The sequence below is a fragment of the Ascaphus truei genome, chromosome 13, assembly GCF_040206685.1.
Source record: "Ascaphus truei isolate aAscTru1 chromosome 13, aAscTru1.hap1, whole genome shotgun sequence".
In the NCBI taxonomy this organism is placed as follows: domain Eukaryota; kingdom Metazoa; phylum Chordata; class Amphibia; order Anura; family Ascaphidae; genus Ascaphus; species Ascaphus truei.
In genome coordinates, this window is record NC_134495.1 from 14,524,210 (window position 1) to 14,548,460 (window position 24,251).

At 47.4% G+C, this 24,251-nt stretch overlaps 1 protein-coding gene and 1 non-coding gene across 2 annotated transcripts in view; both read right to left on the bottom strand.

Moving 5' to 3' along the window:
* Window positions 1-24,251, bottom strand: part of LOC142465233 (E1A-binding protein p400-like) — a 42,175-nt gene that overhangs the window by 6,539 nt on the left and 11,385 nt on the right. The window contains exons 7-31 of the mRNA XM_075569232.1: window positions 23,126-23,311; window positions 22,085-22,225; window positions 21,625-21,703; window positions 21,386-21,435; window positions 20,818-20,872; window positions 19,878-20,083; window positions 19,215-19,392; window positions 18,981-19,117; window positions 18,656-18,825; window positions 16,728-16,902; window positions 15,693-15,829; window positions 15,313-15,499; window positions 14,481-14,647; window positions 14,227-14,396; window positions 13,478-13,663; window positions 12,798-12,959; window positions 12,163-12,315; window positions 10,795-10,889; window positions 10,012-10,298; window positions 9,289-9,491; window positions 7,609-7,778; window positions 3,852-4,048; window positions 2,821-2,932; window positions 1,110-1,253; window positions 3-160 (exon numbers count right to left, since the gene is read on the bottom strand). Coding sequence (XP_075425347.1) covers window positions 3-160; window positions 1,110-1,253; window positions 2,821-2,932; window positions 3,852-4,048; window positions 7,609-7,778; window positions 9,289-9,491; window positions 10,012-10,298; window positions 10,795-10,889; window positions 12,163-12,315; window positions 12,798-12,959; window positions 13,478-13,663; window positions 14,227-14,396; window positions 14,481-14,647; window positions 15,313-15,499; window positions 15,693-15,829; window positions 16,728-16,902; window positions 18,656-18,825; window positions 18,981-19,117; window positions 19,215-19,392; window positions 19,878-20,083; window positions 20,818-20,872; window positions 21,386-21,435; window positions 21,625-21,703; window positions 22,085-22,225; window positions 23,126-23,311 — 3,905 coding nt within the window. The remainder of the gene's footprint in view (window positions 1-2; window positions 161-1,109; window positions 1,254-2,820; window positions 2,933-3,851; window positions 4,049-7,608; window positions 7,779-9,288; window positions 9,492-10,011; window positions 10,299-10,794; window positions 10,890-12,162; window positions 12,316-12,797; window positions 12,960-13,477; window positions 13,664-14,226; window positions 14,397-14,480; window positions 14,648-15,312; window positions 15,500-15,692; window positions 15,830-16,727; window positions 16,903-18,655; window positions 18,826-18,980; window positions 19,118-19,214; window positions 19,393-19,877; window positions 20,084-20,817; window positions 20,873-21,385; window positions 21,436-21,624; window positions 21,704-22,084; window positions 22,226-23,125; window positions 23,312-24,251) is intronic.
* On the bottom strand, window positions 6,882-7,011 carry LOC142465320 (small nucleolar RNA SNORA49). The gene has a single exon (XR_012787849.1). It is a non-coding gene; the product is annotated as a small nucleolar RNA SNORA49 (small nucleolar RNA).

Sequence of the window (24,251 nt, forward strand, 5' to 3'; positions counted from 1 at the left end):
GCTGCATGAGGTCAGCCAGCTCCTGCAACGGAGATGGATCCTGGCCACCTAGTGGCCTGCAGTCTTCTGAAAGGCGAATGCCAGCATTGGGCTTTGGTCCGTCTTCCTGGACATGCTCTGTGGTGTCCTCCTCCTCCCCACACTCAATCCTGTCCAGAGCCTGGGAAACAAGAGCAAATAAATGATTGCTGAATGCAAATTCTGGTAAGAGATAAAAGGTTCTGATACACGTTATCTGACAAACATGTGCGTTCCCCATAGATGTATATACGGAATACATTTATGTACTGGTACTATCATTATTATGGGTTAGTTTAGGGATTGATCCTACTTGAGCTACAATGCATTTCTTCTAAAATTGGCAGCCGTACATAAGAGGTCCTGCAAAAATTAGATGACACCAATCCATAATTAAAATGTGATGGGTGCGATTAGGACCTAGCCCCAACATCACAAGTAGTGCGACTTCAGGGGCCGTTCTCCCTCCCTGCATCAGGTTTTGTTATAGTTCTGGTAAACCAAAAAAGTTTCCCTGAGGGGCATCGCTTCAGCGAAATCTAGAAAGACTAACCTGAAGAGAACAGGTTCAATAAAAAAAAAAGTTACTTTATTTCAACAACACAGACCACGCTCGCCTTTCTCACCCTTCAGGGTTTTGTCCACGCGTATGAGGTCTCCATGTTAAACGTGCTGTTGAAATAAAGTAACTTTTTAATTGAGCCTGGTCTCTTCGGGTTACTCTTTCTAGTTTTGAATGAAGCGATGCCCCTTTGGGAAACTTCTGCTCATCTGATTACTGAATCATGCATCAGGGAAACGCCAGCTGGAGGTCCTGTGCAGCCAGGGAAGACAGTCGGATGAAGGTATATGTTTATACTATTAATACTTTATGGCTGACCCCACAAGAGGCTTAGGTGTCATTGCAGATCGTTGGTGATGAAAAATGTTTGTGTCCAGTGCTCAGCACCCTCAATGGGATTAGAAATCATAGGATGATGTTTGTAATAATTGTTTATTTTGTTATAGCTCGGACCAGACAAGTTCTCTCTCACGAGTGTGATGAGGTTTGCACACAGATATACGATGTTGTTCTTGTAGGACGTCTGTACCTCAACAAAGGGTCTCGCAACCTTAGGTGTGATCGCATCAGAAGGGGACGGCTCCTGAGAGAGCAAAACAAACTCCTCAGCTTTAACCCGGAACCCTGCGTCTTCCAGCGGCGAGCAGACTTCAAACAGCTCCTGGATAGTTTGCTGGAGAAAAGGGAATAAAATTAGCCTTGAGCAACACACACACACACACACACACACACACGTGTTCTGGAGGATTTTCCAACATGGGATTTCCTAGTTAAATAGTTTTCTACAAAGTGTAAGGTCGACCAGTAAGAGTGACCAGTTGACTTTTGAGCAAACTTGTGGCCACTAGGAGTCCTTTTCTATGTCCATTCATTTAAAGCATCACAATAATTGTGTCTGCTTGATCATGGAAAGAAGAAGTCTCCGTACGGGTTACAATCCTCTAAAATAAAAAAGGTTCCTTTAGCATAGAAATGGACATTTCGGGTCCCCGGAACACAGATGTTTGTGCTGGTGATCAGAAACGTCTTATTCTATACGCCCCACCAGGTGTAAAAAAAAAAAAACCCATTATACAAATAAATATATATATATTTTTTCCATTTATTCACTTTGTAATTGTTTTTGGGACAAACATTTTGTTGTCCTCTGTTTAAAAATCCAGATGGATCACACATTAATTTTCCAGCCACAAGACGTAGAATAGCAGCCAACTGGAAACACTCCCAGAACTCCCCTCAATAATATTATATTAATTAATATATATAATAATTAATATATATAATAATTAATATATATAAATATATATATATATATATAAATATATATATATATATATATATATATATATATATATATATATATATATATATATATATATAGTGGAAAATTATGCAAATGGGAAAAATGACAGCATTTTTACATGATACAATGTATAAATTTACTGCAACTTGGAAACCGTGGGGTAACCTATAACCACAAGCGATAATAGATGTTATTATAAGATGCAAGAAATTGTAACTGTGACAAATGACCATGTACTAAATAAGTAGAGAAAAGTTGTGTGGAGTTTGAGCACTGCAAAAAGATGATAGGGCTGGAAGCGGGTAAAATAAAAAAGATACATTTATTAAATAGGCATATTGCCAAAAAAAACAACAATTGGATCCTCCGACGCGTTTCCTGCCTTGTCGGCACTTTATCAAAGAATCTAAATAAGATGGAAGTAACTCTTCCCCAAATCCTTGTCAACCCTTCCCCAACACCCCGGTTTTCCTTTCTGTACCCCTTCCCCTAACATTTTTGGGATTAATAATAAAAAAAATTAAAAAAATAAGTGGGGGAAAAAAAAAAAATCAGTTTGAATAATAAAGATATGTCTTTGGTGCGGGGTAATCAGACTATTTCGTGGTGTATTGTATGAGATTGGAATGGGACTCCCATCTGGTCTAACCGCATCTGGGCGGTAGGGCGATTTTATTCCATCGACAACTACGTTTTTTTTGGTCCTTTTGGGGGGGTGCAATATTTAGATTGAATATTATGAAAAAATAATCAAAATATAAGGTGGGGAGAAGATCTCGAGTAAGATTAGCCGGTGAGAGAGAAGACTGCAAGAAGCAGATCAATCCGACGCATCCGGCAGTACCCTTTCCTCCGTCTCCCTGCACAACGTGGGATTTACTTTAAGCTTCCCAATGATAACGAGCTGGTTCCGGGGCCTGGGACCCGCTGAACGTACCTGCGTTAGGAAAGCTAGGGAGTAGTCGCTGCCCTGAGCGGCCACCTCTCTGATCAGGTCCTTGGTGCCAGTCTTCAACAGCTTCTCTTCTATGGAGCTGGCACTCACCAGTCTGAAGGAAAACAGAGGCATTAACAAATTTCATCAAGGGGTGCACCTTCCCTCCCCACTTTGAGGGGTGCACATCACCCCCTCGATCTGCTTTCACCGAAGGGGTCCACCTACCCCCTCCCTGCTTTTGAGGGGTCCACATCTGCTTTTGAGGGGTGCACCCTCTCATCGAGGGGTGATCAACCCCCACTCAAGTTCTACATTAGGTTAAAGCTTCAATCCCAATTAAGACGCGTTTGTTCACATTATTTTTACTTGATCATTTTTCACCTTGGTCACTGCCTTCATCACTACAAACCTTGGCACTGCTCCTACCGGCTTTCTTCATCCAGGTCCGAGACCCTGAACAGCCAGTAATGAAGTAGCAAGCACTGTATAATCTGTGATGTGTTCTTTTGATATCCGCGGTTGGACTTTAAGGCCTAAATTTGCAAAGCTGTTCAATATTTCCTAAAAACTATGAAAGTGTTACATGTCTGAATGCATCCACTAATATAGGGGTGTGCAAACTGGGGTGCACGTGATTCTCTGCAGGGGGTGGGAGGGGCGCGGCGGTTACAGAGGCCCCACGTGCTTCCCGAAGGCATTTCAATTAAATGCCGGGGGAGCGGTGAAGGCTTCTGTAACTTCAAATGATGCCGCGGGGTACCGTGACGTCAGAGCGCCGGAATCGAGGGGAGGGGGGGGGGGAGGGGGGAGAGAAGGAGCCGGCAGGGGGGGCGCAGGGAAAAAACAAAAGAAGAAGAAGATTGCGCACCACTGCACTAATATATGTGGATATGTGAAATTAGGGCTTTAAACATTTAGATTTTACTTGGGACTAAGAATGAATATCCTAAAGAGATTTGTATTCTCAAAGTAATACGGCCAGCCTCCCGTGATAAAGGATACTGCCGATTTTATTCGGCAGCAGGAGTTACCTATATATGTAAATATCTTTTGATCTTCCAATAAGGTCACACCACGACTGAGTTTTTCCATCCATCACAGGGTTTAAATCATTGTCGTAGAATATTACTGTGTCGGCATCCACGTGGGGCACCCCCAGAGAGCAGCTGTGAGTGGACAGGAGGACGCAGAAGATTTGGGGGTCTCTGTTAAAACTCTTCATGAGGTCCTACGATGGGGGGTGAAAAAGGTCAGAGGAGAACAAGAGGGGGGAGAAAAAATAAATTTAAAAAAGTTAGTGGTAAGCGCAGAGCGAGAGAGAGCGGAGAGCGCGGAGAGAAGAGCGGGGAGCGAGAGAGAGAAGAGTGGAGAGCGCGAGAGAAGAGCGGAGAGCGCGAGAGAAGAGCGAGGAGCGAAAGAGAGAGAAGAGCGGAGAGCGCGAGAGAAGAGCGGGGAGCGAAAGAGAGAAGATCGGGGAGCGAAAGAGAGAGAGAAGAGCGGAGAGCGCGAGAGAAGAGCGGGGAGCGAAAGAGAGAGAAGTGCGGAGAGCGCGAGAGAAGAGCGGGGAGCGAAAGAGAGAGAGAAGAGCGGAGAGCGCGAGAGAAGAGCGGGGAGCGAAAGAGAGAGAAGAGCAGAGAGCGTGAGAGAAGAGCGGGGAGCGAAAGAGAGAGAGAAGAGCGGAGAGCGAGAGAGAAGAGCGGGGAGCGAAAGAGAGAGAGAAGAGCGGAGAGCGAGAGAGAAGAGCGGGGAGCGAAAGAGAGAGAGAAGAGCGGAGAGCGAGAGAGAAGAGCGATGAGCGAAAGAGAGAGAGAAGAGCGAGAGAGAAAGAGAGAGAAGAGCGGAGAGCGAGAGAGAAGAGCGAGAGAGAAAGAGAGAGAGAAGAGCGGAGAGCGAGAGAGAAGAGCGAGAGAGAGAAGAGCGGAGAGCGAGAGAGAGAGAGAAGAGCGGGGAGCGAGAGCGAGAGAGAAGAGCGGAGAGCGGAGAGCAAGAGAGCGAGAGAGAAGAGCGGAGAGCGAGAGAGAAGAGCGGAGAGCGAGAGAGAAGAGCGAGAGAGAGAAGAGCGGGGAGCGAGAGCGAGAGAGAAGAGCGGAGAGCAAGAGAGCGAAAGAGAAGAGCGGAGAGCAAGAGAGCGAGAGAGAAGAGCGGAGAGCAAGAGAGCGAGAGAGAAGAGCGGAGAGCGAGCGAGAGAGAAGAGCGGAGAGCGAGAGAGAAGAGCGGAGAGAAGAGCAGAGAGAAGAGCAGAGAGAAGAGCAGAGAGAAGAGCAGAGAGAAGAGCGGAGAGAAGAGCAAGCGAGAGAGAAGAGCGGAGAGCGAGCGAGAAGAGCGGAGAGCGAGCGAGAGAGAAGTGCGGAGAGCGCGAGAGAAGAGCGGGGAGCGAAAGAGAGAGAGAAGAGCGGAGAGCGAGAGAGAAGAGCGATGAGCGAAAGAGAGAGAGAAGAGCGAGAGAGAAAGAGAGAGAAGAGCGGAGAGCGAGAGAGAAGAGCGAGAGAGAAAGAGAGAGAGAAGAGCGGAGAGCGAGAGAGAAGAGCGAGAGAGAGAAGAGCGGAGAGCGAGAGAGAGAGAGAAGAGCGGGGAGCGAGAGCGAGAGAGAAGAGCGGAGAGCGGAGAGCAAGAGAGCGAGAGAGAAGAGCGGAGAGCGAGAGAGAAGAGCGGAGAGCGAGAGAGAAGAGCGAGAGAGAGAAGAGCGGGGAGCGAGAGCGAGAGAGAAGAGCGGAGAGCAAGAGAGCGAAAGAGAAGAGCGGAGAGCAAGAGAGCGAGAGAGAAGAGCGGAGAGCAAGAGAGCGAGAGAGAAGAGCGGAGAGCGAGCGAGAGAGAAGAGCGGAGAGCGAGAGAGAAGAGCGGAGAGAAGAGCAGAGAGAAGAGCAGAGAGAAGAGCAGAGAGAAGAGCAGAGAGAAGAGCGGAGAGAAGAGCAAGCGAGAGAGAAGAGCGGAGAGCGAGCGAGAAGAGCGGAGAGCGAGCGAGAGAGAAGTGCGGAGAGCGCGAGAGAAGAGCGGGGAGCGAAAGAGAGAGAGAAGAGCGGAGAGCACGAGAGAAGAGCGGGGAGCGAAAGAGAGAGAAGAGCGGAGAGCGTGAGAGAAGAGCGGGGAGCGAAAGAGAGAGAGAAGAGCGGAGAGCGAGAGAGAAGAGCGGGGAGCGAAAGAGAGAGAGAAGAGCGGAGAGCGAGCGAGAAGAGCGGGGAGCGAAAGAGAGAGAAGAGCGGAGAGCGAGAGAGAAGAGCGGGGAGCGAAAGAGAGAGAGAAGAGCGAGAGAGAAAGAGAGAGAAGAGCGGAGAGCGAGAGAGAAGAGCGAGAGAGAGAAGAGCGGGGAGCGAGAGCGAGAGAGAAGAGCGGAGAGCGGAGAGCAAGAGAGGGAGAGAGCGAGAGAGAAGAGCGGAGAGCGAGCGAGAGAGAAGAGCGGAGAGCGAGAGAGAAGAGCGAGAGAGAGAAGAGCGGGGAGCGAGAGCGAGAGAGAAGAGCGGAGAGCAAGAGAGCGAGAGAGAAGAGCGGAGAGCAAGAGAGCGAGAGAGAAGAGCGGAGAGCAAGAGAGCGAGAGAGAAGAGCGGAGAGAAGAGCAGAGAGAAGAGCAGAGAGAAGAGCAGAGAGAAGAGCAGAGAGAAGAGCGGAGAGAAGAGCAAGCGAGAGAGAAGAGCGGAGAGCGAGCGAGAAGAGCGGAGAGCGAGCGAGAGAGAAGAGCGGAGAGCGAGCGAGAGAGAAGAGCGGAGAGCGAGCGAGAGAGAAGAGCGGAGAGCGAGCGAGAGAGAAGAGCGGAGAGCGAGCAAGAGAGAAGAGCGAAGAGCGAGCAAGAGAGAAGAGCGGAGAGCGAGCAAGAGAGAAGAGCGCTAGAGCGCGAGAGAGAGAGAGAAGAGCGGAGAGAGAGAGAGAAGAGCGGAGAGAGAGAGAGAAGAGCGGAGAGAGAAAAGAGTGGAGAGAGAGAGAAAAGAGCGGAGAGAGAGAGAAAAGAGCGGAGAGAGAGAAGAGTGGAGAGAGAGAAGAGCGGAGAGAGAGAAGAGCGGAGAGCAAGAGAGAATAGCGGAGAGCGAGAGAGAAGAGCGGAGAGCAAGAGAGAAGAGATCAGGAAAATAGATGTTTGCCCCACATATCAGATCCTCAGGAAAACAGGTTTCCAAAGGTAGAATGAGAGCAGTCACTTTATCCTCAGGTAATGCCAGGGAATGTACAAGCAACAAGAACCCTGGAGTAAGGACGAGGAATTACACGCTGGATGCCATGCATCATGGGAGAGAAGGAGACTGGTTCCAATCCCAGAATTAACTCCTCCTGGTCTTGGGTAAAATATCAAGATGGTGTAGTTTGCTCCATACTACAAAGCATCCCTTAGACCAGGGGTGACGAACTCCAGTCCTCAAGAACCACCAAAAAGGTCAGGTTCTCAGGATATCCCCGCTTCAGCACAGGTGGCTCAGTCATTCATACTTGGCCACCTATGCTGAAGCATGGATAGCCAGAAAACTTGAGTCCTGGAGGTGGCCACTCCTGACTTAGACTGTAAGCTCTCCGGTGCAGGGAAAGCTACAGGTGTGTATGTTTCATGCACTTAGAGAAAATAGGATTCGCTGTATTCTGTCTGGCTGGAAATCCCTGCATACAACGCTGCCTCCATATAATACATATATACCCTTCGTACACCCCGTGTATGTATGAAGCTGGTTATTGGAGCTTGGAGTGAATAGAGACTTGCAAACAAAGACTTGCAGGAGCTGGAATGTTTAACCAGTCTTGTTATATGGAGCGGTGTGTTTACTGTTAGTGTGGGTAGACATCCCAAGTATGGGCCCTGCTGGCGCTCACCTGGCACTGCTCGTAATTAGCGAATTCGTCGATCCGCAGGAAGGTCAGGGAGTGGAGATCCAGGAAGAGATCCAATATGTCCAACATGAGCAGCATCTGGGAGAAGATGAGAACCCTCCGTCCCTCGGACCTCAGCTTCCGGAGGAGGATGACCAGAGCCTCCAGCTTTCCTGTGTGAGATAGCAAAGGAGAAGCATCAATAACCCAGCACGGAGGGGAGACTCCTAGATCAAACCATGCCCACCTGCGAGGGCTGCTGCAGAGCGTGGGGAGGGGGCGAGTGCGGGGAGGGGGCGAGTGCGGGGAGGGGGCGAGTGCGGGGAGGGGGTGAGTGCGGGGAGGGGGCGAGTGTGGGGAGGGGGCGGCGAGTGGAAAGTGAAAAAAAACAATCAGCGCTGCAGTGCTCCCTAATGAATAAAAATGTGTGTCTAAATCAATATCTAGTGTGCCTATAGTCTTTAATAATAATAATATTTTTATTATTAATAATAAACTTGTAATAGTGAATAAGTGCAAATGCAAAAATGTGTATCCAAATGGATACAGCTAGTAAATTATAATGATCACAAAAGTAGTCAATTAAAACAAATAAGTAGACTGGTAGCAAAAAAAAAAAAAAGCTGGAGACGTAGCAGCTTCTAAAAGGAACTTAGGTTCCAAACATGAATATGCAGAAGATGTGACGAGCGCACGACCCTTGATAAAGAAAGCTAACACGTTCGAAACGCGTTGGATTTTAATGCCTCGATGACTCAATACATTTGTACTTTTGTTATCTGGGTCCTCCCTTTGCTCCTACCGGATCGTGCGCTCCTCACATCTTCTGCATATTGAATACTTTACTCTGGAAGCAGCGTATCCATCCAGCCACAACAGGAATTGTGAGTAATTGTTTCATTGCTACAAGGTTAGCCCCCAATGAGATAGATGGTGGGGGCTTTCATTGCCTAATTGTTGGCTTTATTTTTCACACATTTACTCTGATGTTATTTTCCTTGGATGGTGGTTTTTGGGTCTTATTGAACTTTATATACCTGGCATTTGAGCGCTTCTGAACTTTCACCTATCCGAACACTAATAGACAACTAAAAGAAAAAGCAGATGGGCCGCAACCCGCCCCCCATAGCACCGCCGCCCCCCCACAGCGCCGCAGCCCGGCCCCCACAGCACCGCCGCCCCCCCACAGCGCCGCAGCCCGCCCCCCACAGCACCGCCGCCCCCCACAGCCCCACAATGTTATATAAATGTGATGAGAAAGGATAAAAACAAAACAAAAACCACTCAAATGTTATAAATGTATTACAGTGAGACGAGTGATAATGTAGCTAAATAGCTACTTAAAATAGGAAAAAAAATCCCTCATTGCTCAAATATTCGCAAAAATAACAACATGAACAGAGTGCATTTGAAGAAGGTGTAATGGATGTGCCAACAGCAGGAACACACACACCAGCACACATTTACAGCTGGATGATAATGCCATGCAGGATTAAAGGGGTTACCAGTGGATCAGAATACCTTTATGGCAGTGAAAGGGTTAACCATGTCCCTTGGTAACATTTGCTGGCCCCTCCAGCAGTGCAGCGACGTGGACCGGCAGCGGGCAGCAGTGTCTGCAGTAACAATTCCCCCATGGGCCGTTAGGAGTCCGGCGACTCTATGCCCCCACTACCCACGTACCCGAGTCACACTGGATGAGACGCAGGTCAGGGAACTGCACGCAGTGAGGGGAGGTTTTCTCCCGCAGGTGCTGCAGATAAGGAGCTGCCTGCTCCCTCAGGCCGTGACACAGGAGCTTCATGCCGTGGGTGTAGGAAGGAGGAGGATGTGCCACGGACAGAGCAGGGGGAGCGGCAACCACAGCTGGTACCACACACAACGCTCTGGGAACAGAACCAAACAAATAAAAGGACTTATTGGGTCCGTTCACAAAAAGGTTCCTACGCACCCCAAAAATGTGCTATAGCTAGAAGCACCGACCCCTTCGGTGGGGCATTGCCGAGTCCAAAATGAGGGGATGATTAAATCAGAAAATGTGTTTGAGCAACATGGAGAGAGTTCATCCAGCCGTTTAAGCCAGCGGTGCGCAAACTGGGGGGCACGGGCTGTTAGAGGCCCCGCGCTCTTCCCCAGGCATTTAATTTAATGCAGGGGGAGGCGTGAGGCCTCTGTAACCTCACTTACCTATTGGCAGCCGGGTCTTCCCGCAACGTCGTTTGAAGCCGCGAGGAGGGGAGCAAACGCTGCGACTCCCAGGAAGGGGGCCGCAGCTGAAAAACAGTTTGCGCAGCGCTGGTTTAAGCGATAAGGACTGATAGAGATAGAGATAACACGCACAAACATATGCATAGTACAGGAAGTGACCGGGTCATAGACAGGAGGTGGAAATGCTTCTTAAATAACCTTTTAGCGAGAGGTTCCAGGGCAGCTTTCTGCTGGTCGGGGGACAGGATGAGGTGTCGCAGGGGGTCACTCGAGCCCTCGGGGGAGCGGGAGGAGAGGAGACAGGTCATCGAGCCGGTCCAGCCCCAGTGTGTGTGTGAGATGGGAGGCCGAGCTTCAGCAGAGCCCAGAGAGCAGACGGATAACAAGTCTGCTCCATACAGCGGGGCCCGCCCACAGCGCCGCTCATTACAGGAGAAAAGCCGGTCCAGGCGCTCCATCACACGCTGCTTTTCTTCTGCAGATTCCTTCAAAGACACAAAGATTTCGATGTAAACATAGCAGTTTAATTCCCATGTTATACGCCTGATTTGCATTAACGAAACATACAGACAACTTATCTCTACAAACACCCGCTAAGCTAAATGTGGTGGAGCAGAGAGGAACCACAAGTGCTGCACCCGAAATAAATGATCAAGCTTTATACCCCAGCCCTTCCCTCTATACCCCAACTAGGCGACGGGTATTTTCTCTGCATAGGTTGTGTTTTTCATTTATTTTTATTTTTTTTAAACCCCACTCGCTGTCAGCAGAATGTTCAGAGCCCAGAGTACCATGGTTTGACATTTAAAGTCTCCATTTAAATCAGAGCAGCTGGGAGATCAGTTCCTTCGTTCCCCTCTGGCACTCATGCGTTTACTGAATCCCACGGTCGGTCTGGAGTTCACACAAACCCCTCCGATATTACAGCATCTCTGTCCTCTGTGTGGGCTTGATACACATACAGATAAAAAAAGGACATACCTGGGCACGACCTATCACAGCGGGCGCAGCTTTTGGGGCAGTCGCTGGATTAACTGCGGCAGAAACAGCCTGCATGTTCCTCCCTGCTACGATGGCTACAGACAAAACACAAGGGGTTAAAAGGTATGGGTCTATGGTAGGGTGAACATAATAATAATTAATAAATATCTCTATCAATCAATTATGAAGTAGGGAGTCTTTGCAGTTGAACCACATTAATTCCAGCTCCGGGACCCCCTGCTTCCTGAGATACTTACCTCTCCGTAGGTGCTGCTGGAAGGGTTTAAATGTCCCGCGGCACAGGAGCCAATAAGAAACCGCAACATCCTCTGTCGCGGCTTCCTATTGGCTTTGAACTCCCAAGAGATTCCAGCAGCACATTCGAAAGTATCTCGGGGAGCAAGGGGTCCCCGGAGATGAAATGAACGTGGTTCAACACAGAGGACCCCCCACTTCATACATTATACAAATGTTTTAATGTTTGCATCCTTGTGACGGTAGGGGTAAATGCGACTGCTTTTAATAAAAGGTCAAGTCGGTCATTACCCCTACCTGTCATTAATACACCTGTATTATGTTTGTATATAGATCTGTATTGTAAGCATAGTTCCAGCACTTCAGGAACCAGGGGTTAATTCAGCTGGAATGGTGCCAAGTGGTCTGTGATTTTTCCAAGTAACTTTTTGCATGTAACCGTTTGTTGTTGCATTTCCACCCACCGATCAGGGGCTGTGTCATATTGCAAACACCTGGGGGGGTGGGGGGGGAGACCCCCTAGACAGATCAGATAAGATCAGCGCTTTAGTTGTGAGCTCAGAGTTCTTTAGCTGAGGCAGCTGGAAAGAAGCTGGTAGTAACTGGGAGAAGCTGCAGAGGACACCGCAGGAAGAAAGAAAGAACCAGGAAAATCTCTTTAGGGAGGTCCCTGCACACATGTTTATAGGGTAGCCCCAGTTAACCAGTTGTAAGTGTGTGTTGATTTACTGTAAATATAGCTGTGGATATTTCTTTTTCCAATAAATACATTTTATAAACTCTGTGTTTATGTCTGGCGAATGGATCCCGGGTGTGATAGTCCTGGTCTCCCGTGACAATCCTCCTATAAGTAGGTGCACACTTAACCCTTTTCTGAGAGGCCTGCAACATATTGCAAAATCCTACTGGCAGCAAAAGCGTTTATTTGAGATGCTGAATAAACTACTTTTCAACATAATGAGGGGGGGGGGAGATAGCATGGACTGCATCACATGACTATACAGTGTAGCCCGCCACCTCCGCAGCTAAGAAGTTCAGGACTGGTGAAATTTCCACCAGCGTGGAACATACTGCGTCTTGGCCCTGACCCCCCCGCTGGGATAGATCACACACCTGCCGGGGTCACTGCGCCGAGTTGAGGTGCCCCCGTTGGCTGCTGGCTTCTGATTGCATTAGCAGCAGCGCCCTGCGGCATGGCTGGCATGACCACAGAACCCTGTGGCCGCAGGTACTGTCCAGGAGCTGAGACAATCTGCAGAACATTTCCTGGGATGGGGGAAAAAAATAAAAAATATACCAGGTGGAATAACTGTAAAATATACATATACACACACCATGGAACAATCAGTTCTGCGCTTTGGGGCCAGCCAGAATACTGCCAAGGACAGGACAGCATCCAATAAATCTACAAAATAAAAAATGGGACTGAAGTAGGACAAGAAGAATCTTCTTTCCCAGTCGAACAGGACATTTTTAAAGTAAAGGACGTTTTTTTTTCTTCTTTTAAAGCAATGTAATCGCCTTACCTACAATACCAGGGTGTGTTAAGGTTTTAGTTTGTTTTCACACCCCATTGTACTGTGCTACGGAATATGCCGGCACATTGTAAATAAAAAATAATGCTACATGCACATTTGACCCCCTGTCACTGCCAGAGGCTCATCCAGTAGTAAAAGTGGTCAGATGAATGTTCTGTGTACCCCCATTCTTTGGACTGTACCCGTGGCCCCCTCTTTGGGTGGGATTACCTTGCAGCTGCAGTGGCTGGCCTGCAGTGAGCTGACGCAGCTGGCTTTGGGACAGGGTGAATTTGTTCCCTTGGAACTGCAGAGTGACCGGGGTCTCGGCCTGGGCTATCCTGCCTTGGGCTCCACCGGCGGCCAGCTGAGCGATTTTTACCACCTCGCCGCCTGTGGGAAGCAATGAAAAACAAAAATGCAGGAGGATGGCCACTTAGCAGGGACTGCAAAGTCCTACACAAGTACACACACGCACGCTCTTTCCAACATGGTTTTTATTTTTTACCATCCGGTGTTTTGTTTAGGAGATAAGCGTTTCAAATATTTAAGTGCTCGGGAGGTTAAAATGGGGCTCTCCCCAGAGTCCAGTCTAAACGTTACCATGGTAACTTCAGAAACTAGAGATTAAGTTAAAAGGAGTTAAACTTCTGTGGGAGAAAATGGCAGGGATGGGGTGGGGGGGGGGGGGTGGGGTAAGGATATTAATTAAGATAAGAAAAAAATTAGCGCGGATACTAAAAGATTCCAAACGGGATAGCAGCAACTTCTATTATGCCACGTAACTGGCCACGTATCTAAGGATTCGCGAGGGTGTAGCTTTGAGGTTAGCCTGTTCCAATCCCCTTGCGTTGCAGGGCGCCCGAGAAGGGGTTAAGGAGAAAGAGGTACGAGGAGAAGCACATGCTTACTTGGCAGCCGCGCCTGTGAGCTGAGCACCAGTCTCTGAGACAGAACGCTCTGCTGGACGGTGTGTGGAGGAGCCGGGGGGCCCGGAGTCCGCTGCCTCATCGCAGCGGCCGTGCTGAAGGTCACTGGGGTCGGCTGCCTGGGAATTCCCCCAGAGACCTGAGAGGTCTGAGGCTGAGTGATCAAAGCTACAAATGACACGTTACACAGGTGCAGAAAAGCACAAAATGGTCACTACTGTTCATTTACAAACTTGTGTGGGGTGTGTTTTGTGTGTTTTTTTTTTTTTACAATGACTATACAAATAAATAAAATTTCCTTGAAATAAATTACATTCTGTTCTTATAGGCTTCAAATGTCAATCCAGGGGTTTTGAACACAAACCATGCCTTCAAGGCCTGCCAAATGGGACGCTCTGGCAGCAAAGCAGGTAAATATTACTCCTGACATATCTGGTTGTGTCCCAAAAGGCCACCAGTGTCCTTACTTTTAAGGAGTTTATCGAGTTTTTCCATTAAAGGCTTATTTATACTAAATGCATTTCTTTCCATACTGTGTATAGAGTGCTATCAATTGGTATTCTTGTCCTTTGGTGTTTAATGATCCTATTATCCCTTCATGCACCATACCATTCTTTTTTCTTAGGCTGGTGCAAAGTTCTCTTCCCCTTTCCCCCACCCCCCTACATATTGTGTCCTACAGGGATAAGATGGTCCCTGGGAGTGCAGCAGTAGGAAGGGAAAGAAGATACCTTTGGTAACCTGAGAAGCAGTGGTTGCAGTCATTGGGGACCGTCCTCTGACTTGTCCCTGCTGGGTGATTGTGGCTGTAGTTGTGGTCACTATGCGAGTTGCTGGGGCACTTGGGAAGGTGACCATCCGCCCCTCTGGCTTCTGGCCATACAGAACTGGCTCAAACAACCTGCAGGTTAATTAATAGGGGTTGTTTATTAGGATGGATGTGTGGGTGGAGGGTGCAGCTTATTGGATGTCTTGTAGTGGATACCTGCAGGGTTTTATCTTGACCCTTTTGGGTCGGGGTGCTGGATCAGCGGAGGTGTAGATCTCCTCAACCAGCTTCCTGGACACTTTCTGTTTGGGCAACACCTGGGCCTCGTAACGGGTCATTCTATTCTCCAAGCCAAGCACGTCAAACAGGGACAGGTCTGCGTTCTGAAAATGAAGGGACCAAGAAGGGACAGATATGAGCACAATGCATTAGGATCGCGGTTCCTAAACTGGCGGTCCAAGTCCAGTCCATGAAGGACCATCACTTGGCCCCCTGGAACGTTCCCCGCTTGGGTGCAGAGATGTGTACCGGGTGTTGCACTAGAGTTCGGGTGCAGAGACGCACACAACCGCAGAGCTCCAATCAAAGGCGCACAGCGCAGCCGGTTCCAACATGGCAGGAGGGGCGTAGAAGCTGTGCCGAGAACTGCATGCGCAATTACATAGGGCTCATATAACCATTACCCAAATCTTCTGTCTCATTCTTAAAAAGCTGCGCCTTTCACCTCCCCCTCCACAAGCGATTTGGCTCAGTTTAACCCCTTGTAAAGGGATTCTTGTTCGCCCCATTGCTGGCAGCAAACATTCCATTCTCCCTATAGCAGGAGTGCCCAACTCCAGTCCTCAAAAGCCACCAACAGGTCAGGAATTCAGGATAACCCTGCTCCAGCACAGGTGGCTCAGTCATTGACTGACACCTGTGCTGAAGCAGGGATATCCCTGACCAGGCTGGTGGACCTTGAGGACTGTAGTTGGCCACCCCTGCCCTAGAGCCATGTATTTTAGCAGTGAATAGGAACCTGGCCGGGACCGGTTTCCGCCGCTCTCACCTTCCAGGGATCGTATGCCAGTGCTTGTAGTATCAGCGACGCAGTGTCGTACTGCAGCGCATCACACACATAGGAGGACCGGGCAGGGCGCGGGTCCACCAGCTCAGGATGGTTACAAATTCTCTGCAGCTGCATCAGGACGTGGAGCACGCTGACAAAGTGGCCTCCCTTCAGGGCATCCTGCGTCCTGTGCGACCAAAACAGATCAACTGCTGTTATCACCTGCACTGCCCGGCACCACTTTAGACCCCAGCTCTTGTGAAGTTAACTCATCTTTCCCCCAGCAAACCTGTGGCACCCGACATCGGCAAAAGGCTTCAAAACTACCAACTTATTGCTGCCCGAGGCGCTCGTAGGAAATTCGGGAGGCGCATCCTTACCCTGGCTGCATCATGACGTCCTCATAGAGCGTCTTCTGGCGGTTCGACAGCTGGCATTTCAACACGTGCTCAGATTTCTTGGTTAGTTGCCTTTCCACATCACGCTTGGACCGACGCAATATAAACGGCTGCGTCATCTGCGAGAGGGGAAAAAATAAAAATAAATAAACCAACCTCAGCCGGAGAACGGGCTTTCAAAGCTGCATTTGAATTATACGTCACAAACCCCAGCACAGCCAACACCGGGATGGAACCACAACAATGCACTTGCAACGAGAGCTCAGAGTGAACTGCAATATGTTGCTGCCCCATCTAGCAGTGAATGGGTTATATTGGTGTGTCCCAGTGAATGCTACAGCTCAAATACTATAGTATTTTTAAAAAAATCACTTTAATCTCTGAGTCAGTATTTCCCGTTGTTACTTGGTGTGTGTGAGTGAGAGTGAGTGAGTGTGAGACAACACACTCCAATCTGAAAAAGGTGATTTTAATAACAATATTTTGCCTCAATCCAGAGCTATTGAGAAATGCTCAGGATTGAGCCGAAACATTGAGTTATTAAAAGCACCTTTTTAGAGATAGGCGTACCTGTCTTTAATTGACACAGATATATACTGCTAATTATAAGTTTTTTTTTCCCCCTTCATGATTTCAAATGTAAAAAAAAAAAAAAGCCAAAGGTAACCTAAAAAACACGAACATTTTTTTAAAACAAAAAACCACCAATGAAAGTACAGGGAATGAGCAACAGCTTATAATGTGCGGACTTGTCTAGGAGAGATTCCGTGCAAAGTCAGCTCACAAGCTCCTAAAGAGAGATTCTCTATCAGGCTTCTTTATAATGTGCCGATAGTTGGGACTATGAAGAGCACCATAATACCAGTAAAGACCCGCGAGGGCTCCCTAGCCTTTTATCCTCCCAGTATACATGTTCCAGTTGGTGACCACAGCATGCTACATTCCTTGTTAAAACCAGCGGGTCAGTGCAGGGAGTCGGACATTTCCGCTCGGAGAGATGTAAACAGGTCCACGTACCCGATGCAGTCTTATGACCACCTTGTGGCAGTAATCTTGGTCTTGGTCACTGCCGGCTTTTACTGGGAAATCCAGATATGGCCTGGATAAGCCTGGAATGAGAAAGTGCACCATGGTCCAGAGATCCATCCATGTGTTCTGCAGGGGGGTGTCCCTGAGAAGCAGCCGGCGCTGGCTGTGAAAAAACACACAATTAGTCAGGTGTTTGCTTGTTTAAGGTAATAGGCAGTGATACCCAGAACAGTTACCCCATTAAAAAACACCAGTGGTGCTTATTAAGGTATTAAAGTGAAAGCATTCATCCAAATAAAACCTTCCGTGCCATTTTTAGCTTTGCTTTAATAAATTCAGATACCAAATTGTTCAGACGTAGACTCCAAAATATCTATAGCCTAGATTCAAGAGAATACCAGGAAACATTAAATTGTGTTTCTGTATTGTCTAGACCAGCGTTTTTCAATAGGGGTTCAGTTTCTAGTGAGGAAATATGTGTGTGTGTGTGTGTGTCTCTTACATCACTAACATTCAGGGACCATTTAACACCTCAAGTCATAAACCGCATACTGCACGGGGAGGGGGGGGGGGGGACTTCAAGCACAGATCACATTCCAGGATGCACTGTTTTAAAGTTAAAACCCTTTTTTGGCTTCATTCATTGTAACATCGCCGGAAGAAGAGATCCGTGTATCCCGAAAGCTCGCACAAATAAAAGCATTTCGTTAGCCACAGAACGGTATCGTCTATTCGTTTCTGATTATTAAAGCTCGGCTAACACGGCACCGCTACCTCTACATCTATCTATCTATCTTTTCAGACTCTTGTTCTGTAGAACCATAACCAGACTTGTTTTTCCATAGCTCTAACGTTAAACCCTTGCTTTGTAGAACAGTGCATTGTGGTTAGAAGTGGAACCGTGTATGTGATTAAAGGAATGTTTTTCTAGGTTCCCTTAACTTTGCTCACCCCCGAAATTGCATAGACTGCTGTTTCTGTCCTCCCTAACAGTCCCTCCCTGGCCTACTAGCTTCTTTATCTATTCATTCCCTCTTGTAGGGTTGGACGAGAGATGTGCAAGCTGGTGGCTTTGGGAGGAGGGGGGATATGAGTTTGCCATGTAGAATAACTTTGCTTATTTGCTTAGACTGCTAGAATATATCACAATTTGTATAACAAGTAACTATGTAGATGCGAAGATACGCAGGTAAGACGCAGAATGTTGCAAGACATTATGACATTGTGAAATGATGCATTCACGCCTCCTTGCTAGGGTATAACAGACTGCTTAGGACTAAGACCTCAGTGCGCATTTTATTCAGACTCCGGTTTGATTATTATATGTACACAATATGTAATAAAAGTGTTCTGACAGATGGTTACCCTAAAGTCTTGAGAGTGGGGTTTTATTTCGTCCACACTAGGAACCCTTGGGTTTCATAACATTTTCAGGTACATTTTAAAATTGTACCAATAGCAGAAGAATTGACAATGCATCTGATCTCAGACGCGCTATTAGAGAGGGTTGGGGTTCCTCAGAATTCCAAAATCTAATTATAGGGTTCCTTAGCCAAAACAAGGTTAAAAACCCACTGGTCTAGGCATGTGTGTTGATTCAATGAAAGAGTCAGGCTGTGATCCAAGTGATACAAAGACAATAACGGTTATAAAAAACATTTACCGGAACATTCACAATGTCGTGAAACTTTAGTAAATGCCACAGATATTACTTGGGAGTTAATTGTTATTCAAGATATTGAGCTACAAGACAATGACAGTGCAGCACGTCATGAAGATGAGAAAGCATTCAAAATTAAGGGGGTGTGGTGGGGGGGGGGAGGGGAGGGAAGTCTCTTTGTGGAAAAGAGACTCATGCTTTCAAAAGCAGAGAATTACCAACATGGCAGACCCCGAAAAAAAAAAGGTTTTCCCACCTTGGTAGATTGAAGACCGCTTCCCAGTGCTTCTCCGTCATGTTTTTGATCTGATGCAATTCATCCAGCACCAGGTACTTCCATCTCATCTTCATGAAGGCCTGGTGGCCCTTGAACAGCTGCTTGTACGAGGTGATGCAGACGTTGAAGCAGTTTGGCTCCCCCCACTCCTGCAAGACGCCAAGCGTCGGAAAAGGACAAAAAAACATAAGCAAAATCTTAGCTTGTGAAAGAATGGTCTGACGGGAGGGGGGGGGGTCGTCATGTAACGAGGCGGAGAACTGCCGTGTTGGGGAGCATGGGTCCTTCGCGCAGAATGTTCTACCTGTCGCTTTCTCTGGAGTTCCCTCTGGCTGCCGAAATACAGGAGAAGCTTCAAAGCTGGGCACCAACGTTTTAACTCCAACTGCCACTTCGCGATCTTACAGCTGCGCGCTACGATCAGGTGGGGACCCCACACTCCTGATGGAAGCACAAGACCGTGGAATGAATCGCTCCGGCACAAAGATGTCACGCATGCCAAAAACACATTGGTTTCATGGCGACACCAGTTCCTCACCTTCATTGCCGGCCAGATGTGCCAACAGCGCGATCACCTGGACGTTCTTGCCCAGCCCGGTCTCATCGGCCAGAATCCCGTTCAGGTTCTTCCTGTATTGCTTCACTAACCAGTCCAGCCCGATCTGCTGGTACTCCCGCAGACTGCCATGCAGCAGGGAAGGGCAGCTCATTTTCACCTAGGAGTGCAGCATCACCAGAGAACTTCAGTTAATACGTCAATTCAAGACTTACATTAGAGAGCACACTGCAAAGTACAACCAGATGTCCTCTCACTGATATTACGCACAGTGCTACCAATGCCCAGAGATCTAATATGCACAGAGATCCACCAATAAAATTTGATATCCGTGCCCTATTTATTCTTCACGCTAATACAAGCAGGTTCTTTCCCCTCCTCCACAACATCCCAAACTCCCTCACTGCGAGGGGGCACTCATTTTTAATCACACTTGCCCTACCTTAATAATAAAAAAATTAGACCTCTGGACTTCAAAAGGAGGAAAGCCAGGACTCCCTGCGGACATTGATATCACAAAACAAATGAAGTAGGAGCCACTTAAGTCTAGGTTACTTCTTCGCCACTTTCAAGGGGCGACACAACGTGTGGCAGGGTCTCTCCCGTGAAGGCATTACATGGCAGTGCGCATGAGAAAGTACTCACCGCCGCAGTCACCCGGGAGCTGCCCCGGGGGAGTAGCAGTTCCGCCGCCGCTGCCACCTCTGCAATGTCCCGGCTGTGTTTTCTCACCCCCAGGTGGGTAGCGCTTGCCCCATCGTTGCCTCTGTACTGGTCTATGTTCAGCAGGGAATCGATCAGAATCACCTGCTTCTGGGCTCCGTCAGAACTCACTCTGCACTCTTCTGACCCTGAGCAGGACATAGGTGAGGCTTCTTACTCCCCTTTTATCAACCGGTGAGCACAGGAAATACAAAGTGATGGTAACACTGTTCACCTACAAACCCGAACTAACAAGTAATATCCGTTTTAAACCATCCCCCCCCCCCCCATCATCTCCTTCAGTTTTTATTGGAGAAATATACAAGTTCAACACATCAAGTCTGCCACTGAATACAAAATAATTCAGATGCTTGTCTTACGCTATGCTAAAAAAAAAAAAAAAAAGTATTGTATATTTATTAATTACCAAGACAATATGTCTAGGAACTTCTTCTGGTATTAAACACATTGTCTCACAAAGACTGGACATGGTCTATTCTTCAATTAGGTTCAATCTCAACAAGGTCACAAGGTCGCCTGATTCTTTTATACTCGGGTGACAATGTGTCCGAATGGACATCTGTAAGGTGTTAATATTGCATTCCGCCAGGATTTGTGGAGGGGGTGGGGGGGGAGGGGGAGATTTGCAAGTCTGGGGTTCACATCCCAAAATATCACTGGAGTACTTTTTCTAACAGAAGTGTGCACAATACAGAACTGCTGGTTCCCCCAGAATTCCTGAGGATGGAATAGAACACGTGTCATGGGGTAGGAAACCCCTTGACTGCTTGGTTACACCGCTTAATGCTATTAAGGGGAGATCACCTGAAAATCCCTACAACCCCAACAAAAATACAAAATCAAAATAAATAAATGTCCCAACCCTTCTCCGCTTTAGAAGCCTCTGATTTTGTCTTGGTCCCGGAGACAGCTGGTTCCTAGAACAAAGTAAGCGATATTGAATGGGTTAACAATAAACGTTAACACTTCTATAGTAGATGGGATCAGAAAATAAAGTGAAAAGAAAATCCACTAGTTCAGGGGTGCGCAAGATTCTCCAGGGCGGCGCGGTGGTTGCAGAGGCCCCCCCGAGCTCTTCCCCAAGGCATGTAAATTAAACAGGGGATGGAGCAGGGAAAGTTTGTGCACCCCGTGCACTAGTTAACAATTCAAAGCCAGATATAGGATTGACGATTCTCCTTTTGTGAAGTTCTCTCGATACATTGTTGCCGCAGCTGGTTACAGTATCCAGCGCCTTCCTACACGAAGCAATTTACACCTGCCTTACTTTTCTCCCAGGGAATTAGCACAAAAGTGCTGCCGATTCGTTCACAGCTAAAAGCCCTGAAATGTCCTGAACAGCAGCAGTGTGTTTATGCACAGCCTCCTCGCGCAGAATAAAAAGGTTACCAATCGCAGAAAGCGCTCAGCACTTGTACACGGAACCTCACCAAACTGGGTTCAGCTTTAACTCGTGTTTCTGGGTTTCCAGCGTCTTGGCCTGAAAATAAATACATTTACAGCAATGTTTAGAATCGCACAGATTATATCACGCTGTGCTGAGCTGCAAGATTAAATATTTTAGATTGTAAGCCTTTTGGATACAGGGATGATTTCTCTCAAAATAACTGGAGCTCTGATCGTCACTGTATATGAAGGCGCTAATAGCGGGAGCAATAGATGGCGGTACCTCTCGGTGGTCTTCGCTGGGCACGGATGGCCCTCTTCCTCTTCTCTTGTAACTGCACTTGCAGTTTGATCTCCACCACCTAACATTAAGACAGAAGAAGCACGTTCTGAAGTCCATGATGGACGGGCCTGCAAAGCACTGCTCTGCATTATGGGCGGAGGATACATTACAAAATAGCTCCTCCTAATATTATTATTTCTAAGTAGGTTTGTAATAGAAAAATACACACACACACACGTGTATGTATGTATGCCTATAACACACACGCACGCACCACTCGTGTATGTATGCCTATAACACACACACACACACACACACACACACACACACACACACACACACACGCACACCACTCGTGTATGTATGCCTATAACACACACACACACACACACACATCACTCATGTGTATGTATGCCTATAACACACACACACACACACACACACACACTCGCTCACTCACCTGCTCAATGTTGGCCCAGAAATAATGGATTTCCCTGGCTGCCAACGCCGCAATGCGCCTCAGTCTGTCTTCCTCCTCCTTCCTGGCTCTGGCTTTCATCTGCTGCTTCTCATGGCAGTGCCGGGCTGCCGTCCTAACCAGCTAAACAAACACAACATCTCACCACCCTATGCCACTGAATCATATAGTTTAAACGCATTTTATAATGGCCATGCTATATGTCGCGATATCAATGGCAACAGAACGCAATTGGGTAATATTACTGACATACATTATATTCATGTACACAAAGGTGTGTGTGTGTGTGTGTGTGTGTGTGTGTGTGTGTGTGTGTGTGTGTGTGCGCGTGCAAGGGAACCTTTCACTGCCTCAAAAAGAACATTGTTGACCAGTGTATTCTGCCTGTCATCACGTATGGATGGGAAACTTGGACCCAAAATGCGGGATAATTCAAAAGCTTCAGACAACGCAAAGAAGTATGGAGAGATGCATGCTGGGTATTACCCGAAAAGACAGGAAAAAAGAAGGAATGGGTCCGAAACCCAAAAAAGGTCTTTGTGACTTCGTCACGAGGTGGAAGAAATAATGGCGGTGAGCAGGACACATTGCAAGAAAAAAAATGATAATCGTTGGACAAAGATGGTACTCGACTGGATTCCAAGGAAGATTAAAAGACCAAGACGACGACCAAAAGTAAGATGGGCGGAAATCAGAATATGTGTTGGAGAAACGTGGAGAAGAGAGGCTGTAACTGCAGTACCTGGGAGATCCTCGGGGAGGCTTCATCCAGCAGGGGGAGAGAAAGGGCTGAAGATGCTTGTGAGGGGTTTGCGTGCGCGTAACACATCATCATGTGAAAGGAGTGCAACAAAGTTACTATGTAACTATATGTAAAAGTCCCCCTTTTTTTTTTTTAATTATTATTCTGCATGTAAGAAAAATATAGTTCTGTGAAAATCTGAACCCATATGTTAGAAAACAAAAAAAAAACACAGGATGGTGTTAGCCTTTGGAAACAACGGGACAGACCGCTCATGTTACCTTCTTAGCACTGGCCACTTTCCACATCCTCTCTTGGGCGAAGTCTGCAGCCATCCACTGCATCTCTTCCAGCAGGTAATCCCAGTGGGATTTCGGTCGGGAAGCCTCCTGGAGTTTGGGCAGCCGCCTCAGGGACCACAAACCTTCCTTCCTCAGCTCTCCGATGCGCTGATGGACCTGGTTCTCCTGCAATGCAGAGATGGGTCCATCATCATCTGAATGGACTCACCCAGTGGAGATAGAGAACCGCCATGTACCATCCCTCTGATGACAGCTTGTACGTGTAGTGTATAACAGGTGCAGGTCTTCCTACTACCAATATAAACTAATAGCAATTCTGTTTTTAGGATCAAATGCTCATGACTATTATTTTAACTAGACGTCAAAATAAGTATTTTTAATACATTTCGTAGTGTTGGCCTGTAATCAGACTGGGAATGGTTTACCCGTCCTATCTAATGTGATTTATCTGTGTGGACGGAAGGGTATGCCTGCCCCCTTCCACTGACAAAGTGCCTTCCCAATTCTCATGCCTGGTCTCTGACAGGAAGGGTGTGTGCACAATAACGCATCCCGAGGTCCCGGATTTCATTTTCAGGGAGATAAACTAGTATTTTGGCCTCACATTTGATTCAGTGCATTTAAAGATGCCAATTACACTGGTACGTTTTTAGTCACCCAAATTCCCCTTTTAATCTGTAGTTGCACTTCCTTATTCTCTGCAAGTCGCACAGAAGGCATATTTTTTTTATTTTTTTTTAAAGCACGAGCGTATTGTACACTGGTTTTAACTACTGCGGAACCCATAAAGAATGGTTTTGGAGTCTGCAATCCCAGTCTAGATATTCCTATGTCCGTCAAATATACATCTACATACTCATCAATAAACAAACATTTCATTATCGCATATCATTGCAGTAGGGCACCTGGTAACCTTTTGGGGCTAATAAATTAAAAAACGGAAACATACAGAAACAAGAGAGTGTCTTAAAAAGTGAATTATTGCCAGTGACAAATATTTCTTCCCTGGCAAATTCTTGTGGAAACAACTGCTCGGGGCTATTGACTTTCAAATGCTTCATTGAATCACAAAGAGAACAACTAGAGACCAGCGAGAGGTTAGCTC